The 24,799-nt window shown below is 39.9% G+C and overlaps 1 protein-coding gene across 11 annotated transcripts in view; it reads right to left on the reverse strand.

The window, feature by feature from the left end:
- DMD (dystrophin) overlaps window positions 1-24,799 on the reverse strand; it is a 2,122,179-nt gene that overhangs the window by 103,282 nt on the left and 1,994,098 nt on the right. For all 11 annotated transcript variants that reach the window (XM_074323910.2, XM_074323908.2, XM_074323912.2 and 8 more), the window contains 2 exons: window positions 15,030-15,104; window positions 1,899-2,100 (listed from right to left, as the gene is read on the reverse strand). In XM_074323910.2, the coding sequence (XP_074180011.2) occupies window positions 1,899-2,100; window positions 15,030-15,104 (277 nt within the window). The remainder of the gene's footprint in view (window positions 1-1,898; window positions 2,101-15,029; window positions 15,105-24,799) is intronic.

Here is a 24,799-nt window from a genome sequence, read left to right on the forward strand (position 1 = left end):
CCCTATGCACGAAGCTATTTTGGTTACTGAAGCAAATTACCTACTTTGGTTACTGAAGCCCCCTCAAATTACCAGCAACTAACTGTTATGCCCTCTTGAAAACTCTTAGATTTCCATCAGACTGCCCTTACTGAGAAGAAAATTAACCACTTCAGGCCACATGACACATGATATAAATATGAACGTTTATCTCCACAAGAAAAATATGATATGCTTTATTGGAGAGCATTCAAATATATGATCTTAAAAGAGCAATTTTAAAATAACCTATTGCTATATTAATGTTCTAATATATACACTTTCAGTATACATAAAAAGCTGAAATAAAGCATTCCACAGGACAAATTTATTAACGAGTTCATTATATCCATGGGAAAAAAGTAAAAACAAGAATAAAAAGTTTTTCATTTTGTAGAAAATGTCTTTCAATAATTTTCAGCTTTTATTTTGTTGTGGAAAGCAGCTGAACCTAGGATGTTGGTTTAAAAAAAAAAAAAAAACTAGACTGATTCTCCCAACTAGCACTTTGAAATTACCAATGATAGGCCCCAATTGTGGTTATTTTTGGCGAACAATATATTCAACTTTTAAGTGGTACAATTTTCTAAATCCTTTAGTCAAATAGAAATCCTGGATCCTAATGCATTCACAAAGTTACTATCATTGGAAGACTTTCTTATCTTTTCCCCCCCTGTAAAAAGGTAAACCAGTGTAACAAATTATACAGTAACTCAGGTCTTCAAGGAATTAAATTGTTCCCAAATATTTTCAGGCAGGTAAAAAGCAAGTTATATACTCAGAATCCATTCATATGTCATCTGTAAATGAAATGGTGCTAAAATATATTTGAGGGAAAAACCTGAATGCAAACCCTTATCAAAGCAAATGTGTCATCCACAATTAAAAGCTAGTATGTTCAAGGGCTTGGTAGGTAAGGATTAGAATTCAATACTCAGGGGATCTTAGAATTTTAAAAGCAATACCTTATCAAAATAACAAAGAAAAAAGGTACTTTAATCCAAGAAGGGGTAGAAATCTACAAAAAAAGCAAAAGGCAAAATAGTTGATATGCAACTCCTTTTAGAAAACCTTCCCAGATTTCCAAATGGGGATATGTTCCTGTTGACATGTGAAATGAGGCATGTAATAATTTTGAGGTCTAAGAAGAATTCAGTCAAAATTAAGACCGATTCCTTCTGCTACATTCCTCAGTTGTCTTCATTAAGCTCAAGACAAAAATTAGAACTGGGGAATCTCTCCTGTGTGCAATCCCAAAGAAATAAACAAGTGCTCTCTGAGTGAGTGATAAATAGAGATGCCGAATGGAAACTTCATAAAACCTTATTTTAAAAAAAAAATTCCTCAGTTGGAGGAGCTGTGTTTGCTGCATTAAGGGCTTGGTTTCCTTTTGTTTGGCTTATCAATTCATAATCTTCTGCAAACATCTCCTGAGTATAAAGTAACACTATTCAGATCTGGTGACAGGTGTGCCAGCATCTCCAGGGGCACATCCGTTTCTTCCCGAGAGAGGGAGCCTCCCCCGAAGTGGACGGAGGAATTCAAAATACACAAGCAAAAAAAAGGGGAAAGAACCAATGGCCACACATGGACTCATTCTCCTAGTATTTGAGAAAAAGGAGTATCTCGGGGTTTTGTTTTTCGAATCTGAAAGCAGGCTGTGCTCTAGCAGTTCCCTGTATCCAAATAGTTTTCAGCTCCAATAAATGCAAACATCATTTATCACAGGGACAGCATTAGGTCACACGGCTTCATGAAACTCTCATCCTGAGGACTGTATTACTAGACTGGGGCCCTGTTGTGACACTAATTAAACCGTCACCATTCCGTACACTGAGGCTCCTGCGAGAGAATCTGAAAAATAAGCTGGCCATACGTACGTGTCATAAACATTCAGCAACCAATTGAGACACATATCCACGCAGAGAGGGACGTTGACCAGATTGTTATGCTCTTGCTCCAGGCGATCATAAATGGTGGTCAAACAATTAATGATCTGCAGGATGTCCAGGGGCTGGTCATTTTGCTTGAGGTTGTGCTGGTCCAAGGCATCGCATGCAGCTGACAGGCTCAAGAGATCCACTGCAAAAGCCACATAAAATCACAGGTGCTTCAAAGGGGGGAAAGCTTCCTTTCACTACTTTCCTTTGACAATCCTGGCAGAGTTGTCTCGTACCCTTTGGTAAACACCAAACCCAAACCTGACCCTCTTTTGAAGTATTTTGTGTCCGTCCCTCAGCTCTAAGTATGATGAGTCTGAGAAGCGTTCAGGATCTGAGGTTGTTCTCACATCTCACTGGCACTGACCGGGTGAAGATGTAGGCAAAAAGATAGTTCCTATTGCCGCAGTACTGGGGAATATTTGAGAGTTGAGGGGACCTCTCATGTTCTACATAAACCGAATCATTTCCAAATAAGTAAGGAAAAAATGATTTTGCTAGAGATTTTGAAAGACTTCCTGAAAATACTTTCTTGTATATTAGAGGTCAGTTTGATTCATTTGTATGGTTAGGGTTGTATAGACTCTATTTCCAGCTATGCATTTATAATCAGTAAGTGTTTTTCTCCTGGAAATATCAGTCACCTCACAATCTCTCTGCTACCTTAACATTAGGTGAAAAAATAATCAACTTCACTAAAATTTTCCAGTAGCAAACTAAAGTAACTGCACAATCCATCCAGTTTTCAGACCTGAGGCTCACTTATTTCTCCTTTCACTTTCAAATTGTATTTCACATTGTACTTTTCAAGTCATCTAAGAATTCTGTGTGTGTGTGGTGGGGGCGGGGGAGTTCCCTTGATCTGAGGTGGTATTTAATCATACATCGAAGACAAAAATTTAATGAAAGTGAAATCTCAACTTTGCCCAACATCAGCAAACTACAAGCTTTACTCCCAAGTGTCATGGAAAGATGCTTTTTTTGCTAAAGCCAATTTATTAGCCAAATTGGAAATGCCACAACATGCACATATAACACCGTATACATATAAGCTCTGGTCTGAATTCTCAGTCTTTTGAGAGAAAAAAAAAAATCAATGGTGATTAAGTAAATCTCTCACGCATTTAGGGGCAAGAGGCAATACAATTATAAAGGTAACTGCAGAAAAACACTGGCTATCCCAGCAGTAAACAGCTTGCCGAATACTAAACAGATGCAAATTTAAGGCTTTAATGCATTTGACTACTTACTGGTGGCTAGTTCTAATTCAGTGTTAAGGGGGGAAAATAGTAGTTAATACCTATGTAGGTTAATACCTATGTAGTGCATGTTTTCCTCTTTTAAAAAAGGAAAATAGTTAACTTGGGAAGTTTCCCTGGAATCATGAAGGAGACCTGGTGGTGAAAACAGGAAGGTTTTTGTCTGTCATCTAGTGAGTAAAGCTGTGTGCTTCCATGTACCCATTTCCCTAAAATGTCTTGGATGAGCACTCATCCTATTAAAAGCAAAGGCTGTTGGGGAGGGAAAAAATTTTTCTCTACCCTTTTGAGTTCTTCTGGCTGGTCTAAGAATTAAACTGATATGAGACAGATTAACAAGAGAAAAAAAAACAACAATTTAATTTCATACATATGGGGAATCCACATAAACATGAAAATTCCCAAGACAATAAGGCAAAATGAGGTATATATGTCATTCTGGACTAAGGAGGAAGAGAGAAAGTTCTGGAACTTTAAAGGGAAGCAAGGCAATTTACAGGAAGATGAAGAGGGTTAATGTTTACTAAGAGTATGTGTGTGGACCATACAGAAACTGGGATGCAGAGAGGACTCTGATCAAATGGGCCTCGGTAGATTCCTCCCTGTCTACCACACCTAGTTCATATTAAATTATAGTTATCTATGATGATGGCTCCCTTCCTGGAGAAGATCCTCTATCTAAATTCCTTTAGGCAGTTAGGGGGAGCTCAAAGGTTTTTCCTGAGTTTTCTGGGCCTTGATTGTTTTCAGCTCGAAGTATTTCACATGCCAAAGTGACACATTTTGGGGGGGCAAATTTTGCTACCCTAAAGGCTCCCACTCCTTTTGCTTAAAAATATGCTCAAGATAAAGAAATGCTGCCTTTACATGGAAGCCAGGACTTTGTTTCAAGTGGCAGAAAGAAACATAACTTGATTTGAGAGGGAAACAGGTAGGAAAAAGAATAAAGAATAAAAAAAATAACAATGCAAGCAGGCAGGAAGACACGAGGAGCGAAAGGCTGAGCGGGGACTGCCTGGGAGACTGGAGAGAGGTACAGAGCCAAAAGACTCAAACTTTTTCTCTTCTGTAGGCTTGACTTCCTCCAAGGGAACATTTTCAGGTGCAGGTACTGAGTACATTTAGAAACGCAGCACAGCATTTCCATTAGTGGAAGAGAGGAATGGATTTCTTCTAAATACCAATATTCCCAACATGTTTCTTTACATATTGAAGGAAGCTGTGGGGGATTTGACATTTTTCTATTATTTTCTCTCTTGTTACTCTGCCTTAATCATTATAAATATTTTGCTTTATAGCTAAGGATATAAGAACTAACAAGTGAGAATTTTTAGACTCACTTTTGTATTAAGAATCTAATTTACCCATATGATGGAAACAGACAACAAAATTGCATGAATTTCTTTTTATTGGGTCTACTCTTATCTCTGTACAGGTGAATGGGTAAGACAAAGAATAGAAAATGTGGAGCATAAATAGCTCTGGGAGGGGAGCAAAGCAATTGCTCTGAAATAACAGGAGTAAAAGATGACATAGTTAAGAGAAATACTGTGCAGAGGACTCTGTTAAAACTGGATGAGCTTAAACACAGGCACGAACCATTGCAGAAGATTAGAGAACACATTTCCCAAAACAAACATATCAAACAGAATTCCTCTTTTGTGGGACAATTTTTAAAAGACTTCTATTTAGGCATGCACAGCTGATACTATGGACTTGAAAAGAGGTGAAAAAAATCAATAGGAACAATTTAATTGCAACACAGCCATACACTTAACTGTTCAAAGGGAACATCTTAAAGAACGCATTAAAATTTTCTGATGAAACATTAAACATAATGATTAGCTGTTTCTACAAGCCTCGATAAGCAACCAACAAACATAATTTTGTGAAACTATCCTTTTACCTCAAGCTAGGAATTTCCATTTAGGGGAAAAATACATATCCTTTAGAGTATTCACTAGGAAATATGTTTTAAAACTATATAAAAACCCAAGTATGTTCTAATATATCCTCTCTTTCAAAAATTATTTTTATAGTAGAGAATGCCATAGGTTTGGACACCACTGAAGAAGAGGCAACATGTGGTGGTCCTCCTAATGCACAAGGGCTGTGGGGGTGAGAGAGGGTGGGGACAGGACAAACATGACTGCCTCTCCAGTATCCTTTGCTAGGCTGAAAAAGCAAAAAATGGAAGGTGTTTAAACACAGGATCCCCATTAATGGTTCCCGAGGCTCTGGTTTGTCCCTAATCATCCTCTCAACACTCTTAAGTTCAAATGCTAACTCTATTCCTCCTTCCACATGCCACAAGCAAGGAGATAAGGCAGATTTTTTTTTTGGTCTTTTACAGAATCACAGGCTTTGAGAGCTAGAAAGCAGCTTTAGAATCATTTGCAGTTGAGTAAATCGAAACTGAAGATAAGAAGACTTGCTGTGGGTGTTAAGGCAAGACACCCGGACTTTCCAATTCCTCATGGAGGTACATACTGAAAAGCAGAAAGGGGGTAGCAGAAGATGTCCTTATGAACTTTACTGAAAAAGAAAACCCTTTCTCATTCCCTACTAGTGACAACACTAGGAGAAAAGAAAAAGCACCAAAAAGTTGGTTAGAATAAGTCCCATGGTGCCCACACAACCCCAAGCTCATCCCATGGGTCAATGTGAATACTCTGTATTAATATATAAACAGGGCAGCTGGATGGCTCAGTTGGTTAGAATGCGAGCTCTCAACAAGGTTGCTGGTTCAATTCCCACATGGGATGATGGGCTGTGCCCCCTGCAACTAAGATTGAAAACGGCGACTGGACTTGGAGCTGAGCTGTGCCCTCCACAACTAGATTGAAGGACAACGACTTGGAGCTGATGGGCCCTGGAGAAACACACTGTTCCCCAACATTCCCCAATAAAAATAAATAAATAAATAAAATACTATTACACATACACACACACACACACACACACACACACCACACACACACACACAATCCTGTAACGTAATGAGTGCGCACAGACAGAGGGGAGTTATGGTGGGATAACTGCTATGTGTTTGCTGACTTTTTTTTTCCCCCCAGACAGCAGAAGGTACCTGGGGGAAGAGGAGGATGTTGTTGACATTAGACCAACTCACTGCATAGGCAGCTTACAAGTCAGGCTGAAGGACTTTCCAAGCAAATCTTTGCTCAACAAGAAAGTCAATGCACTTTGATGTAGTTATCTGTGCTGTGAGGATCAAGACTCTGGAGTCGACATGAGATGTTTTGCTAAAATAGCGATGTAATGCAGAGTCTTGATCAAAGCAGTGAAAAGAAGTGATTTTTTTGTGCTGCTGTGTAGCCATGGGTTATACATTATCACTATTGTTTATTGCTAGCAGAAACATTGGTCATTTTTACCTGGTCTCAGTGAGACCTGTGCAAGCCACTGGGTTTGGCACTGGCTACGTAGGAAGAACATGCTCAGGTGACAAGAAACCCTGGCTAAGATTCCAACATGTGCGCCCTGTTTTCCAAAGTGGTTTGTGTTCATATCCATCTGATCCAAGAGGGAAAGTGAATACTTTTGTGGCGCTTATAGAGACAGGGCACTTGGAGTTTGCACCTGGCTTCTCTGGACCCTTTGCTGTGAAGAGCCTGTGGTTGTGATGTGTATCTTGTTTTAATGTTGTTCGTATACTGTAGCCTTTTCCCGCAATGAACTGTAGATTTGTAAGCATTGTCATTTGGGTTCTGTGAGTCCTCTTTAGCAATAGAGCCTTAACTGCTACTGCCAGTGCAATTCAGGTCAAGAGAAATTGTTTAGAAGACCCCACAACTCATTCTTGGCTAAAAATATGGGTAAGGCATTGTTTACAAGAAAAAAGGATGATTCTGATAAAAGGGATGAAAATGAACCACTGCTGGTTGCCAAGCTACCCTTGGTTGGAAGTAGCAGTCTTTGAAATTGGTTATCGATAATACAACTTCCTAGTGACATCTGGAAATGACAGACCTGAACTTCAGGAGCTGAACAAAATGGATTAGAAGGGAACTGCGAACTCATGGCAGGTCTGCTAAAAATTCAATTCCTTGGTTGCATCAGCAAAAGCTCAAATTAAGTTCAGAATCTCCTTCCATTAAGCTTAAACCTGTGGCCTGCAGGTGGAGTTCCAACCAAAGGAACCTGGGTAACGATAACTTGATAAATGGGCTATACCTGTGAGACCAATTACAATTAAAAAGATATTATAATTCAAATGGGGGAACTTACAGGTGTTTCTTTCTTCACCACAATTTCTTTTTTTCAATGCCATACCTAGTAGTCCCTGGACTGAGGCTACTACTGAGAGAGTCTCAAAGGCTGGTAACATTCCGAAACAAGATACTATGGCCATTAGTTGGAACAAAAATTCCATAGGGATTGATGGAATAGATTACTCCTACCCCACACCCGGTCTAATTGGGGCTGACTGTCACAAATGTTTTGCCACCTACATGACAGGATTAGCCCCTTTTCCCATAACCATCCAATCTGACCCCTGACCTTTGGTAAGATACTGAAGCTAAAGCCCAGGGATGTCTTATCTTGCTACTGGCTAAATATGGGCTAGCCCACTGGCTGAACCCAAGGGACGTACTTCGTGTGTGGGAGGAAGGTTTGGATTAAAATTAATGGTAAGAAAGAAAGATTGCTGCCGAAGGGAAGAAAGCCACCAAATGGGTATTTAAAAGGAGAAATGAACATAATGTTGGTGCCCAGAAAGAGGCTTCAACTAAGAGAATAATATGCTCCCTTAGCTGTGACTCAGATGCACTTTGAAAGAGCTGAGAAGTGAGCAGGACGGCTGGCCAACCTATTGAACATACTGGATAAAGAGATGGGAGTTCTGACTATGACCGTGACTCCATGGAGCACCAGTAAAGTGCCTATGTCTTTTGGTTCTTGTTTCACAAGCTGTATCTGTTATTAAGGACCTGTGTTGGAAAGGGTTCTGTGGGAATATTTACCCAGTAATATCTGGAGAACACTCATTTATAATAATGCCATACCTAGTGAATATACATTGAATATACATTGTATGGCCATTACTTGGGATGGTGAAGTTTTAAGAAAGGTTATTGGGTATATAGGTTTATCTATCGTAATATTATGTGTAAAAATATAGCTATTTTTCCCGTTATTACATGAAGAAAGCCACAAATGGGTGGAGAGACAATTAGGGCACTTGGGTCACTGAGGAAGATTTACGTTTAATTTGGTAGGCCTACTTCACTGAAATTAAAAAGCCAGATATTTGATGTAGATGGTTAAAGAAATTTCTGGGGCATACCCAAACCAAAAGTCCATTTAGGAGTGACTACTAGTCATATGTTAGCCTGGGAGAGACAACATCTTTGCATCTCAAATTTATTTCCCAGTTGTAGTAAAGACGTCCATAAACAATGGCAACAACACGTCGGGTAGACCAAAGAGCATGAGACTACTTGAAATAAAAGAACCTTGGGGGAAGCCGGTTTGCTCACTGGTTAGAGTGCAGTGCTCATAACACCAAGGTCGCTGGTTCGATTCCCACATGGACCAGTGAGATGCAATGGCTTGAACTTGGAGCTGAGCCGCCAGTTGGCTCCATGGTTAGAGTGCAGTGCTCGTAACACCAAGGTCGCCAGTTCAATTCCCACATGGGCCAGTGAGCTGCACCCTCCACAACTAGATTGAAAACAACGACTTGACATGGAGTTGAAGGGTCCTGGAAAAAACACTGTTCCACAATATTCCCCCAATAAAAATTAAAAAAAAAAAAAAAAAAAAAAGAACCTTGGGAGAATTAGGAGCTGAGTGAGGAATATCTGGCCAGGTAGGATTTGCTTTGAATGAGGAAAGATAAACTGTTGGAAAAGACCTCCTAGTGCAAAGAGAGCACTTCGAGGGCATCCAATTCCAGGAGGAAGGTGAAGGATGGCTGGCTTCCTAGAATGACGACTGGAAATGGAACCAAAGACGACCAGAGAATGGAAGCTACAAGGTTCTTTACCAGTTTCAGCACCATGACTGAGGGCCAAGCATTCCTTTGTGTAACTCATGGGCACTGGACACATTTTAAACAGGACTACAGTGCTTGCCCTGGGAGAGCTGTGCCCTCCAACAGGACCCCTCTCTTAGGGCACTAAAACCTGTCAAACCAGGTAAGCTGAGAAAATTAGTTTGTCTCTGTCCTCAAGATATTGTTGAATTTGGAAATAACAGAGACCTGTGTCTAACCTATGTGAAGAATAACACAGTAAATGGGAAAAGCAGGTTTTTGTGCGGGAGAGACAACATAATTAACACTGGCCTCTCAGGCCCCCTTGCTGTGAGGCAGTCTGTGGCTGTGAACGCATATTCTGACTAGAACGCTGTTGCCTGACTGTAGCCTTTTCCTGCAAGATACTGTACTTGTAAGCCATGTTATCATGGGTCCTGCGAGTCTTCTTTAGCGACCCAACCCTGTCTAATGCCACCTTAGTGCACTCTCAAAGGTGATGTGCATTTACCAAAAAGGGAGCACATTTTTCACCTGATTTGTCGTGGTGAGGGTGTACCTTTATTCAGACAACTCTAGGCGACACAAAATCTCTCTACTGTGTGATTTAGTTGCTGAACAGAAGCAAATTGTTCTGTTTCTTGTTTGCAGAGTTATTTGTCACATTTATCAACTGCAGTATATTTAGCCTTATGGTTTGGGCTCTCTCCAACACACCACACTCTAATAAACTAAATACATGTGCTTAAAGTGTATTTTTATTTCTGCTCTTAGAAGCTGGCTATATTTTTAATTTCAGAAGCCACACACCTATAGGATGCCATCGGAACCACAGAAGGAGAAAGATAAAGCTTAGATTATCTTCTTCATAATTCTCCATGGTTATCAGCCATATGAACCAGTTTCTAAATCCTCCTTACCAAGATTTTCTCTTTGTCTCTGCTTTTCTGTAGAGTTTAATTTTCATTCACAATGCTTGGAAAGGCGGGATGGAGTCATGCAACATTAAACCGCTTACAAACTGGGGACATTATAGGCCAATGGTGATATTCTCGACTTAAATAGCAAATTCTCTATAGTGGATAAATTTGTGTTATTTGAGTTTCTGCAATACTGACGCTTTGATGTGAAGTGAAAAAATAAGACCGACTGCTTGATGGTGGTAGCACTGCATATTTTCTAAGGCATCTGTAATTCAAACTCTTCACTGGCATCAGGAAATCATTGAGATAACATCGCTCATTTTCATTAAAGTAAGAGTTAGTAGAAGCGACCTTAGGTTGGAAAATCCAGCCAGGACAAGTTTTTTTTTTGCCTGCACCACAGACAAAAGCTCTTTATCATGGCTTTGCAGGCATAGAAATGACAAAAAGCCTAGAAGATAAACCTAAGCAAATATAAAATTAAGAGGAAATTCTTAAATCAACGACTGAACAGTTAGTTAAGTAATGTGACCACGCATGTTTTCAATAATAAAAGGATTGGTGAACTCTTCATTCTGTATTCATACTATACATGGAAACCTCTCTACCATTCTTGAGAATCCAGTACTCAATTTAGATAAATACACCCTAATTTTGCTATACCTAAATCTTTTTCAAATATGAGAAAGATCATTCTCAGAAGGGGAAATGCTGAGAATTTCAAATCTGTTTAAATGTGAAAATGTAGAGAATGTAGAATTGTGAAATGTAGAGAATATAGAATTCAGAGCTTAACTTTATTATAAGGTTATAACCTGAAATGGTCAAATTTTTTTATAGTATCAAATACCCGTTTCTCCAACACTTATTGGAAATTTTAACAGAAACTGAAATGATAGACAATGAGATACATATGTGAATAAAATTATTTGTTTAACAGAATTGAATAATGCCTGAATCCAAGGTCATAAGGAACATTACAGAAAGTGACAGTCATTGTAAGGTTTTTCCAATCTAGTCTATTTCTGGGCTTTTTCTTTTTCTTTTTTTCTGGGCTTTTTCATAGTATAACCTGAAACAGCTGATTATCTCTCTTTTGAACTTTTAGGCTCTCATAGGAATACACTATTTACAATATCACTTTACAGCAACCAGTTCCTAATTACCCTTTTAACAATGGCAAGCAGTATCTCTAGGATGGGACAGGGACAGAAGAAGAAAAAGAGGCAGAAGACTTTCTCCATCCAGCCCTGACTCCCGCCCTACCCCAAACCGCCTCTTTTCAGCTCTGGTACATTAACAGGTCCCTAAGGAAATCCTAAGCCTGGGGAGCCCTTTAAAAACCATTTAAACTTGGCAGCTATATAGCTGAAAAATGATAGCTTCAGACTATAAGCTATAAGGAAACGAAAACCTACATTTACTTTCAGTCATGCATCCATTCCATGAAAACATATTAAACTGCGCTCTGTGCCAGGCTTTGTGTGAAGCATGGGAGATACCAAGATGAAGGAGTAAAACCTCCTCTCTTTGGAAATCATTTCTCCTCCATTTCCATTTTTAAAAACTACATGCCAGTGACCCGCCGAGACCATCTTACTGCGAGCTTCTGCAACCCCCTGATCGGACCCCTTCATTCCTGAAGACTTGGCAGCTAGAGTTCACGAGCCTTCTCTCTTCCCCAGTACTGGCCCCAATTCTGGATGATTTCAACAATGGCATGGATGACTCATGCATCACTCTAGTTTCTCTGTTCCTTAGCTTCCTATTTCTTCTCCACGGAAACTCCCATCTGCCCCACCTCTGCCACCCACTCAAATGGTCATATCCTAGACCCCATCACCTGGAACTGTTCCACTTCTGAAATAATGTTTAGCTATGTGACTCTCTCACCACAGCTTCCTGGCCTTCCAGTTATTTCTGCACTAACTCATCCTCCACCTTCCTGAGCACTTAGGCTCTTCATCCCTCTGCCTCCTAATTACCAGCTTCCACCTGAATTCATAGCTTCTCCTACCCAACACAGACTTGACAGGCATCACTTTCACGACTTACCCATTATTTTGCCCAAATTCTCACTTCTCTTGCCCAAGTGTCCTCTGCCCACCCTGGAGCGGAAGCATCACGCTTCTGGCTGCTGACTGTGCCTGGAGCAATACCGCACCCCTGTAGTTTGGGGGTGCTGTAAGACACTCAGCCAACTCCGGGCTCCATAATGCCGCTTCTCAAATTAGCCCTCTCTCTTGTTCTCCACAAAGGTAAGCCCAACCTCAGCTTCATCACCTTCCGCTGTGAACTGCAGCACACACAGGAACTCTCCTCCACACAGAAAACAGGAAGCTCTACACTGACATCACTCACCTTCCTGCCACCAGGTCTCCTTAGTTACCTGGCGCTGCACAGATCCTTTCATCAGCACCACTTGTTCAAGTGGGAGAGAGATGCCCCTTCTTTCTCTTGGATTCTGGATTACCTGCTCCTATCCTCTGAGAACTCTAATTTTTTATTAGTGCCTCTTGAGCCAATAATTTCAATTGTGTCCTCTCTTCTCATAGTCATTTATTTGTTTTTTCTTTTTTTTAAGATTTTTTTTTAATTGGGGAAGGGGAACAGGACTTTATTGGGGAACAGTGTGTACTTGCAGGACTTTTTCCAAGTCAAGTTGTTGTCCTTTCAATCTTAGTTGTAGAGGGAGCAGCTCAGCTCCAGGTCCAGCTGCCATTGTTAGTTGCAGGGGGCGCAGCCCACCATCCCTTGCAGGAGTTGAGGAGTTGAACGGGCAACCTTGTGGTTGAGAGCCCACTGACCCATGTGGGAATTGAACTGGCAGATTTCAGTGTTAGGAGCATGGAGCGCCAACCACCTGAGCCACCAGGCCGGCCCTCTCATAGTCATTTAAATAGACTCAAGTGTCCCTCAACTACTACGTAGGTATACTTCATTAACTCCTCAGCCCCTTTCGGCTAACTACTATCCCTCTTCCCTCCCCTTCACAACTAAATTTCTCCAAGAAATGTCCATACTAAGCATCTTTACATCCCCATTGTTTGTTTACTTTTAGGCCCACTTCACCACCTCCACGTGCCTCTAAAATCTCACCCAAGTTTCTAACGACCTCCTTAGCTGCTAAATCCAACAGACACTTTCACCAATTTCATCCTGACCTCCCAGCAACATCTGACCCTGGTGGCAGGCCCCTTCTTTCTGCCCATGAAATATGTGGTAGTTAACCTCTTCGGATTTTCCTTCTGCCTCTCTGGCTATTCCTTTGAAGTCCCCTCTGTACATTGTTTGTCCTCTGTCCTATACTCTTTTCTTACTCTATACTCTCCCTGAACATCCACTTGCTAATGAATCCTAAATATTGCTTGTGTATTTCTCCTGAGCGCCAAAGCTTTATGTCCAACTCTACGGGGCAAGTCCATCAGTCATCCCATCTGAGCACCTAAGCACCGTCCTTGATTCCCTCTCACCCACCACATCTAATTCATGTGGCCTATCAATTCCACCTTGTAAGTGTTTCCCACTTATCTCTATTCGTCCTTTGCCAATTCCGGCCACCATGTTGCTGATTTAGATTACTGAGACTTCTCAACAAGTCTCTCTCCTGCCAGCGGCACACTCGTCCCACCCCCAATCCACGCTCTCTTCCACAGCCAGAACAATCTTTCTAAATGAAAATCCCATCGTGTCATCCACTTGCATAACTCCCCACTAACCTCTAAAATTCTTTAACTTAAGTTTAAAAAAGGCTTTCACAACCTGCCTCCTGCTTTTCTCTCTGGCCAAGTATTTCACCATAGCCCCTCCCAGAACTCCGTGCTTTAGCCATGCTGAAGTGTTTTCAGTTGGTTGGTGCATTTCTGGACTCCATGTCTCAGCATATGCTATCCCTTCTTAGAGTGAGCTCTCTTTACCCTTCTGGACTCATATAGCTTACACATCACTTCTTCAAGCAAACATTCTTTGAACCTCACCTCCTCCCACACAACTAGCTCGTCTCATAGTACCCCCTTCATCCACTGTCACGTGACTAAATACGTGACTTTGAAACCGTCTCTTCACTTTTCCTCGGAGTGCCCAGAAAGCCTGGTAATAGAGACAATATCATTTCATTCTTTTTTTTTTTTAACAGATTGTAGATATTCTTGAAGATCTTTATATACATTCACCTATGTCTCCATCTTATGGACATCCTGTATATCCCTCATTAGACTGTAAGTTACATCAGGGTATGGACTGTGCCTGTTTGTTTCACAGTCATGGTCATGTACATGGACACTCAATATTATACTGTAATTCACTTTGTTGATAACAGATGTAAACTATATAAACTATTGGATGAAAAGACAGAGCTGTATGACACTTCAGGATTTCCCATTGATGTGCGGCATTTAGCAAAAGCAGAAAAACTATCCTGTCATCTTTCTTCTACGATAGCATTTATCCGAACATTAGCACTCAAGCTAAAAAACAACATAAATATGTGAACTCTGGTTTGGATAAGGCGATCTAATACTAATACTTGTAAGACTAAACACATTTCGTAAGAAGAAGAAATAAAGGTAGAATAGGGGGGAGATAATTCAAGGTTCATAAAGATAATTCTGGATGCCAGTGCCATTAGTTGGAAAATAAAATTATCAATATCTTAGTGATTCTATATCACTAGCTGAGGAATGGTGAAAGGAATGATTCTAAACAATATTACAAAATAGTCTAGGAGCACACTAGGCCAAATATACCTTTAAAAAATGAATTCTATGTTACAAATGGACTTTTGACAGCTTTTTCTCCCCTCTCCAATGTCTCCAAATAAAAATATCCCTGACCCACTTGTTTTAAAGCAAAGAGTAACTATCAAGTATTTCAAGAACTGGTTAATACTCACAGCAAAGGGCCTTCTGCAGTCTTCGAAGTTTCATGGCAGTCCTATAAGCCGAGAACCTGACATTATTCAGGTCAGCTGAAGAGAAAAGGGGGGAAACAAAGATCATTTGTTATTTCATCGGAAAGCATAGACAAAAACTTACAAGGATTAGCCAACAACTGCAACAACAATGACAAAAACAGGCTAGGGGGAAAAAAAATCTCTTGCATGTGCCCCAAGTTTTGGGAGGTAAAATTCTGTCAAAATGGGGAAAATAATAATTAGAAAAACACATCTTTCTGCTCTTTGGCAATCAGGAAAGCTAAGTCCCATGAAGGAAAAGGACAAGTATCTTTTTTTACCAGACTGTAACCTTGCTTCTATTGCAGTGACTCTTTGCTACAGAAGATTAAAGAGAATAAGGGATATACTATTGAAACAGCTATTAGAACTTAGCAAACATCAAGTGGCAATATAACATTTTTCCTGATTAAAAAAGTTAAATAGGATCACTGTGGAAAACTTAAAAATTAAAGGAAAATGTAAAAGAAATCATCCATAATCCCATTATCCAAACACATGTACTTAACATTTTGAGTATCTCTTACCCAATGTGCGAGACGTATTTTGAAATATAATTAGTAAAAGATTGTGTCTTGTTCTTTTGTTTTCAGTTTTATATACCACATATCAGTGAAATCATATGGTTCTCGACTTTTTCTGTTTGATTTATTTCACTTAGTATAATAATCTCAAGATCCATCCATGTGAGATATAGATGATGTATTACAGAATTGAACACCTGAAATCTACACAACTTTACTAACAATGGTCACCCCAATAAACTTTAATTAATATACATATTATATATACATATACACATATATAATATGTATATACAAATAAAATTAGGACTAAAATAAACATTTAGTTTATATTCTAAGGTGCAATCTTTCTAGCAATATTCAGCACAGATTAACTGCTGAACAATCTCTGCTACTTTGGTTTCTACAGTGACCAGTCTGTGTATCAAACCTTAACTCACCTTACCTAGCAGGAAGCTATATTTAGATGACGCCCTTCCTCAAGTCTGCACAAGCCTTGCTATACCCTGGACTGTATTTCTTTTCTTGAGTTTCTGTGTATTTATGTTTCAGGAACCCAGCTCCAAAAAGCTCCTTGGGAACAAGTACCCTGTCTCCTACTTCTGTCATATTTTCCGGTGACTTAATATATGACTGTCCTCTGAAAAAGCAGGCCTAATGCAGCTAGGGGACTTGTTAACAGACTCAATGACTAAATGAACAAAAGGATGAAAGAAAGAAAAAAAACATACTGATGAACATGACTAACTGCAATAATCAAATGGTACCCACAAAACCAATTCTGCTTGGGAGTTAGGAAAGGGAAATAACTGAATTCAGATCCAAGTCACTTGGGTCAACATTATTAGCTTTATGGCCTTTGCAGAGACCAAATATAAAAACCTGAATTGAAATTAGAGGGAAGAAAAACAATATCTGTAATTTACTTTAAAATATTCAGCATAAAAAATAAAAATACTGATAATACTAAACGTTGGCAAGGATGTGGAGCAACTGGAACTCTCATTCCCTGCTAGTGGGAACAGAAAATAGTACGACTAGTTTGGAAAACGAGTTTAACAATTTCTTATGAAATTAAACATACATCTGTCTTCTGACTCAAATAGTGTACTCCTAGCTATTTACCCCAAAGAAATAAAAACATGTCCACAAAAAGATGAGTACATGAAAGTGCACAGTGGCTTTATCCATAATAGCCACAAATGGAAACAAAACAATGGGAGAATGAATAAACAAATCGTGGAAGGGTCATACAATGGATACTACTCAGCAATAAAAAAGAACTAAGTACTGATAATGCAACAATTTGTACTGATTTAAAAAACTTAATACTGGGTAAAAGAAGCCAGACACAAAGAGTAAATACTGTTTGATTGCATTCATTTAAGATTCTAAAACAGGCAAATGTCACCTATATGACAGAAGGCAGATAGAGGGTAGCCTGGGGGGGCGGGTAGGGGGAGGTAACTGACTACAAAGAACACAAGGGTATTTGTTCGGTGATTGAAATGTTACATGTCTTGATTGGTGTGGAGGTTACGTGAGTGTATACATTTGTCAAAACTCACATTGTACACTTAAAATGGGTGCATTTTATTTTGTCTAAATTATGCCTTAATAAAGTAGAAGTCAAAAGAATTTTTAAAAAACCCTTAGATAGATAGTACAATATGATGTGTGTGCTAGCTTAAGCTACACTGCAGAGGCAGTCAGTTACCTTAATCAGGAATGCACACTCCAGGGGTGGCTGGCCAGCAATTAATCAAAAAACCTCACTCCAGAGACGGCCACTGTGAGTGCTTCAGCTATATTTAGCTCCTGTTACACCAGGGGTTTCATTAATTATCCTAATTAATGTCAGATGCGTTTGCATTGGTGATATTAGTGGTTTGCAAAACAGGGGGACTATCTAAAAAACGTTTAGAAACATTCCCGGCCCTTACATTAACAGGGTGTGAAAAGAATCTAGTAGGACCTCCACCTTTAGACATGGCACCTTAGGCTGGATTCCAAAATGTCCAGCTGGGTTTCATTGGATTCTCGATTGCCTGAATTCAACTGGATGGTTGGCAGAATCCTGCTGTCATAGCAGTGGTTCTCCAATTGGAATGTACATCAGAATCAACTGGACGGCTAGCTAAAATACAGATTCCCAGGCCCCACTCTGGAGAGGGCCTAAGAATCTGCATCTCTAACAAGTTTCCAGGTGATGCTGAATAACCAGGGACCACACTTTCAGAACCACTGTGTTAGAAGACTGTGGCTGGTGTGAGTTGTGAGACTCTTAGGTCAAGCACTCAAAAAGGCAGAGCTCTGACTTCATTTTGCCCTTGGCACAGGTTTTAACATTGTTTTGTACCCTGTGGCTAATAAATGTTTCTATGTGACAGAGCTTGTTCTGAGACTTGTTTTCATTTCAAACTGGTAGCCAAGATGTGTATCAGTGGACAGCCTTCATCTATGTTTAACCATGGGTGGCTACCAACACCCAACCAACAGAAGTTGTGTGGGCCCTTGTTACCCAAAGTGTGCTTTGAGGACCAATAGGATAGCATCTCTTTGGAGCGTGTGAGAAATACAGAATCTCAGGCCCCACCCGGATCTATGAATCAGAATCAGCATTTTAACAAGATCCCCAGGTGATTCAATATGGACCTGCTAGTGCAATCGAGTCTTTAATTGTACATTTTTTTTTATTTTATTTTTTAAAGATCATTTGATTCTTTTTTTTTTTTTAATTGGGGAACAGTGTGTTTCTCCAGGGCCCATCAACCCCAAGTCGTTGTCCTGCAATCTACTTGTCGAGGGCGCAGCTCAGCTCCAAGTCCAGTCGCCGTTTTCAATCTTAGTTGTAGGGGGTGCAGCCCATCATCCCATGCGGGAATTGAACTGGCAACCTTGTAGTTGAGAGCTCATGCTGAGCCATCTGGCAGCCCTTTTATTTGTACATTTTAATAAAGCTTTTTGTTCCATGTTTAAGTTCAAATATAAACTCTGCATCAAGACCTTTGGTATCTTTTGTTTTTCTACCTTTCTACATTCCATTTTGTGGTCCTTCGGTAGATTATATAATGACTATTATAATCAATTAGACCAAAAACTCACCTCTGGAATATATTTGTGGGTCTCTTGTTTATGATGAATACCAATAAAAGTTATTCAATAAACTAACTGTTTAAAAGTATCTTGAAAGACTACAGATCCCTTCTCCTTGAAATGAATTAACTTTTCCCTGGAACTTGTTCTCTGGTGAGTAGAACTTGATTTATCTGGGTCCCTCTGACTGTCCTTCATTCTCACTCCCTCAAGAGATGTGGTTCTTCCTTTGTCTATTTTCCCCAGTCATCATCGCTTATCTTTTTGTGTGGTCTCAGCCAACTCATGGCATGAACTGTCTTGTGACACTAATCCATGGGAAACTAATTCCTGTCCTGCTCTCCAGATTGGTGTAACACCATCCATCAGTACAATCAGACTTTCAACATACTTGGTGGTACAGAGTTCCTTCACACACAACTCACGAATGAGCCTTTGCCTCTTTATAAAGTAAGCAACATAGAGACACAGAAATGCACTTCTAGTCAAGCACATACCACTTTTCCCTCGATACCAGCCTGTAGCAGTTTCCAAGGACTAGGGCTCCAACTCCAAATTTCCTTTCATGCATTTACTGATACAAAAGTGTGGAGCGCAAACTGTGTGCCAATCAAACATCTTGACAGAAGACAATGGCAAAAACTTTCTCTTCTTTTCCCTTTCTTTCTAATCCTCCTTTTCAATTGCCTCTTAAGTCATTGGTCTCGTTTATTACTATCGTCTTCCTTTTTTCATAAAACTAAGGTCTCTTATGACCCCAATTCTTCTCTCCTTTCCAATTTTCCTGGTTCTGTTTAGAATTCAGAACAAATGGTCTAAATTAGGTCACAGAAGCTCCATCCAAATCTCACAGTTCATATCAAGAACTGGCAAATTCCAGGAGCTAGAGATCCAAGTGGGAGAGGCAAGGATGATCTGATTCTTTCAGGGTGTGGCTCCCTGTGGAATACTATCGGAGACAAACATCTGGAACATTCCTGCTCTAGCAGTGCTCTCAACTTCCCTAAAGCAGTTCAAATCTTCTTCGCTTCCAAATCCTTCTAACTGTGGAATATTCCACCTCAGAGTTAATCTTCCTTGACAACCTCTTCAACACCACACCCCCGAACCCACTGCAGAGAACAAGCATTCTGCCACCAGTTTTCTATGCACCAGAGTTCAACTAGTTTTCAAACAGTGATCTGGGAATACCAGAAAACATTAATTAGCAGGAAAAACATCTAGTTTTCATCATACTGCAACAGAAGCCATACACATTTATATCCAGTAAACATCAGTGAATTGCAACAGGGTTCCAGTGCCCTACAAGTTCTACTCAAGATAGTTAACCATCTGTGTTGTTTGAGTCTGCATGTGTTGCTAGGAATCTGCAGCACCACTCCCTGGGGCTTACAGCTGGAAGAGATAAGTCTCTGCCTTGTGAAAGGGTGTAGGATGTACACAGAAACCTCGATGTGGTACAGCTGTGGACAATGTGACATTGTCCTGTGCTGAAGTGGAGCTGATCTTTCAGCTGAAGTATGCATGCAGAATAAAGCTAAAGCCCCCCACTCCCATCCCCACCCCCCACCGTGGGAGGCTGGTCTCCATTTTCCCTCGGAGCTGCCTTTCCAGGACTCTGATCCAAGTTGTAATGAGTTCACTAGCTCTCACAACTGGAACTTGAGAGAGACTATCCAAGAAACAAGTTTCACAATGTTTCCATGGCAGCTGGTAGAAAGCGCAATTCAGAAGGATAAAAATGCTGAACTATACATTCCTCTTCAGGACTTGAATTATTTTATTCAGGGCTTGTTCTAATCTAAAAATAGAGAAAGCTAGCAACTTTAGGAACAAGGGCAAATATCGAACCATCTACCTTTTTTAAGTTGCATCACCAGCTACTGAAGTGATGGTCCATTGACTTTTACTTTGAGGGGCAAAACAAGTAATAGGTTTGTTTTGGGGGAGGTTTTGCCCCTTTGTTTAGCCTACAAATTTCTCTTGACTATGGTAAATATTTGTTTTACAATTCTTACTTTCATTCCGTGGAAGGTAGTGGTGGAATGCATCAAACTCACCAGAAAAGAGTAATGACTGATCACGTCTGAGTCACAAATCTACACGCTGGACCTGCTCTTGCAAACATAGTGAAAAACAGCTCAGCATTTTAAAGCCATTGGAAAATACTATAGAAATAAAATGTTAAGCCCCTCCATTCCAATTTCACAGCTGATTTTTGGCTTTTAATTATATTTCCAAAATCTTGCTATCTGTGACTGAACTGAGGTTTACAATTTAAAACAAGGCGTATTGAAAACAAGTCCAGCTTTCCAATGGCTTATGGAGACTTTTTGGAAAGGACCAAAGTTTCAGTATGTTTATCTATTAGGTAGAATGAATGATAATGACCTCATAAACTTAATGAGTGGAAAGAGTTGGATGGCTAAAGATTATTCCAACAGATAAATTAGTGGTGTGATCTTTGTTTCTTCCTACCAACTCTATTTCACAGAAAAAAAGGTAGTCTAAATCACTCAGGTGGATCATGAATGAAAAATACAATTTAGAGGAAGTATGATAGTTTTGTGGTACAGTTGCAACTTCAGTGCTTGGCATACAATGTGAATTAAATTACTACTGCATGTCTATTTTAATAATTTTCCAAATAAGCCAAAACAAGGCAGCCTCTCCCCATACCTCTTTGATTATAGGAAGGTGGTAGATTTTGAAATATAATAATGTATGTCTAATTCCCCAGCCTCACTCTTCCTATAGCGTTCTAATGGACTCTCCACACTGGCAAGTATTATTCTTGCCAGCTCAAACTCACTAGACTAGAGAAGAACCATGGGTCTTAAATAAGGCTTGAGATAAACTGAGCAATTTAAACCAAATCTGGCTTGAAAGCAAATTAAGCCAAGATGTCCAGGCTTCAGAAGTTTTAGAGTACAATGCAGAATTACTGGGAACCCTTCAAAAACTCTTTAAGAACAGGAAGGGGGCAGCCGGTTAGAGCGTGAGCTCTCAACAACAAGGTTGCCGGTTCAATTCCCACATGGGATGGTGGGCTGCACCCACGACAACTAAGATTGAAAATGGTCAATGGACTTGGAGCTGAGCTGCGCCCTCCACAACTAAATCGAAGGACAATAACTTGACTTGGAGCTGATGGGTCCTGGAGAAACACAATGTTCCCCAGTATTCCCCAATAAAGTTTATTAAAAAAAGAAAAAGAAAACACTTTCTCCAAAAACCTTGGTATTAAAGTTATCTCAATATTAATATATCTTAAAAAAAAAAGAACAGAGAGGATTTCTGGAACATGTCTTTAAAGAATTAGCCGAGAGAGAAGAGGTACATTAACACATTATATGTGGCCTATAATTTTTAAGATATATTTGAGGCTTTTTAAAATCTAAACTCATTAAAACCTCTTCATCAACACAGTTTTAGTTAGATGGGAAAAAATAAACCTACTCAGAGATAAATAGGAATTACACATTCATACTTGCATGACTGCAGAAAGCAGAGTCTGTGAATTTATAATTACTATCAAGTTATGTTTCCAGATGTGAAATGGTATTATTTATTTGCCACCAGTGACTCTCAAGAATTCTCTGAAAAAGTGAAAAGGGGAAACAATAAAGCATCCAGTGTAGCACAAATGTGGAAGACTTAGAATTGTAGAAGAGAGAAACAGGTTATAAACCAAATATAAAATTAAAAAATTGAGATGTTCAACTGTGAAATAAAAGATAGCACAAAATTCTGAGTGTGGGTTGTTCAAGGCCTTTCTGGCTCCCTCCTCTTGCTCAGCCTTCCTCAGCAGAATCTCACTACTTCTTAGCAACACTGTTATCTGGGAGAGTTGAAATTCAAATCAGTTTTGCTCATAGCTGCTCTGTTAAAGGTTTGTTGAGAAAGCAGCTTCTCTAACAAACGGTCAATATCAAGTTTTTTGGAGGGAACTGTGTATCTTAAATACCATTTCCGGGACCTCAAATCTCCCTGATAATGTGGCGTTGATTTATATCAACACTGCTGTGCCATGTTCCTTGTACTTAAGGTTCAAATCAGAAAGAATTTAGCTTTAATTCTCAAAAACTTGTCCCCCCCCAAAAAAAAATTTGTACTTATGTATTAATATACAGAATACTAATGATTAAAGACTAGGCAAAACTGGTTTGTAGCTTTTTAAGAACATATCCATCTTGCCATAATCCTTCCACCGACCCTTTCAATACCTATTGAGAGCCCACATGTAGGGAAACACAGGCCAGGCAGGCTTCTCTGAGAAAGTGAAGTTTTAGCAAAGGTCTGAAGGGTGATGGGAATTAGCGAGGTGAAAAATGGGAAGAGCACATCAGGATAAAAGGTCAGCACGTGCCAAAAAGGCTCTTAAAGCAGAGAAGAGGGTGGGTCGTTAAGAATCCTAAGAAGACTGACATTGCTGAAATCACAGAGAGCAAGGAAGAAGAATGGTCCCAGATTAGGCCTGACAGGTAGTCAGGGAGAGGCCCATTGCAGAACCCTGCATAGCATGTTAAAGACTTAGGTCCTGGGACCTCTAGTGAAACATGGCAGATGGAACGGACTCGTTTCTCCTTATTCCTGAAACTCTACTACAACGACAGAAAGAGAATTAAAAATGACATCTACCCCAAAGAAAACAGACAAAAGTGGAGAGGTGTGGAGAACAGACCAGAGAAATCCCAAGCCTAAATGAACGTGAGGGAAAGAGGGGGAAGTTGGGAAGGGGGGTGGCTGCTTTAGTATTAGTCAATTTATAGAAGAAGTATGCCGATTTATACAGCCAAGAACTCTCAGAAATGAGAGGCTCCAGCTCCTCTGAAGGCTATAATGGCTGAAAATACAAGGATTGGTTGCAAGTCTTTAGAGCCCTAAATACTTTCTCCCGCACCCCACACAGCCCAGCACTCTAGCCACCTCCTGTTTCTCCCCCGACAGAAGGCTGAAGGTTTAATCTCAGGAGAAGCTGCACCAGAGGTAGGGGAATCAGGAGTAACTAAGTTTGGGAGTGAGATAAGGCACTGAAAACAGAGGGATGAAGTGCTATCGTATACTGAACGCGCGTCCTGTAAATCCTTAACGTCATCCCCTACTCCATAACTCCATAGCTAGTATGACTTTTTTTTTCCTGTCAGCTCATTGAAAAAGCTCTTGTACCCAAGCACTTCCTTATTTGCCGTCTTTATCATCAGAAGGAACTTCAATCAGCAAGATCACTAAATTGGTCCTCAATCTCTGACCAACCTTACTTGTCATCCATCCATCTTCTTCACCCAGCCACCTTCAGTCACTTCAATTACGATTTCCTTTCTTTGACTCAGAACCTTTACTCACCGCTCTCCTGTATTCATCAAAGCTAACAAGGGCACCTCAACTACTGACAGAACTAGTAGAACTCCATGAACTTATAAATTTCCCTGTGCCCTTCAACTCGATTCTGTATTTCATGAATTAACCAATCTTACCACCACCTCTCCCACAGAAGTGAACACACACCCCAGATCCTCTAGGGCAGAGACAGATTAAATGTTACTCTTTATAACAAAGGTGAAATATTTAAAATGATCAAATGTGACTTAAGTTTTATACATCTGTACAGCTTTTCGTATAACCAAATTCACAATTTTTTTTTTTTAAATGTGCCCTACATTTTCTGGGTTGGGAAAGCATACTGTTTTTTGTAATATGGTTGACACTATTTATTTCAAATCTACCATCCCTTCTCATAGTTGGGGAATTTGTGGAAAACCTACTTTAATGTGACAATAAACAACAATAAAGTTCCTCCTTTCCTTTAATGCCAGCCTCATTTTTGTTGGTTTCCAGTTTTAGAACGACTAGACAAGATTTTCCTAAATTTCAACATTCCTACCTTGGCCTTACTTTCTCAGCTTACTTATTTCTCCACCCTTATCTCCCAAGATTTCAACATAGGATCTTTCTCTCAAAACTCCAATTACTTCTCATTATTTCTCCAGTAACCATAGAGCAGAGGTCACAAACGGGTTGAATTTAGTCTGCTGACTGGCTTTCTGCTTTTGTGTTTGATTGGTTTGGGCTCATACAACGATGTTTAAA

Source organism: Rhinolophus sinicus, chromosome 18 (genome assembly GCF_057876585.1).
Source record: "Rhinolophus sinicus isolate RSI-liver-muscle chromosome 18, RSI-T2T, whole genome shotgun sequence".
Classification (NCBI taxonomy): Eukaryota; Metazoa; Chordata; class Mammalia; order Chiroptera; family Rhinolophidae; genus Rhinolophus; species Rhinolophus sinicus.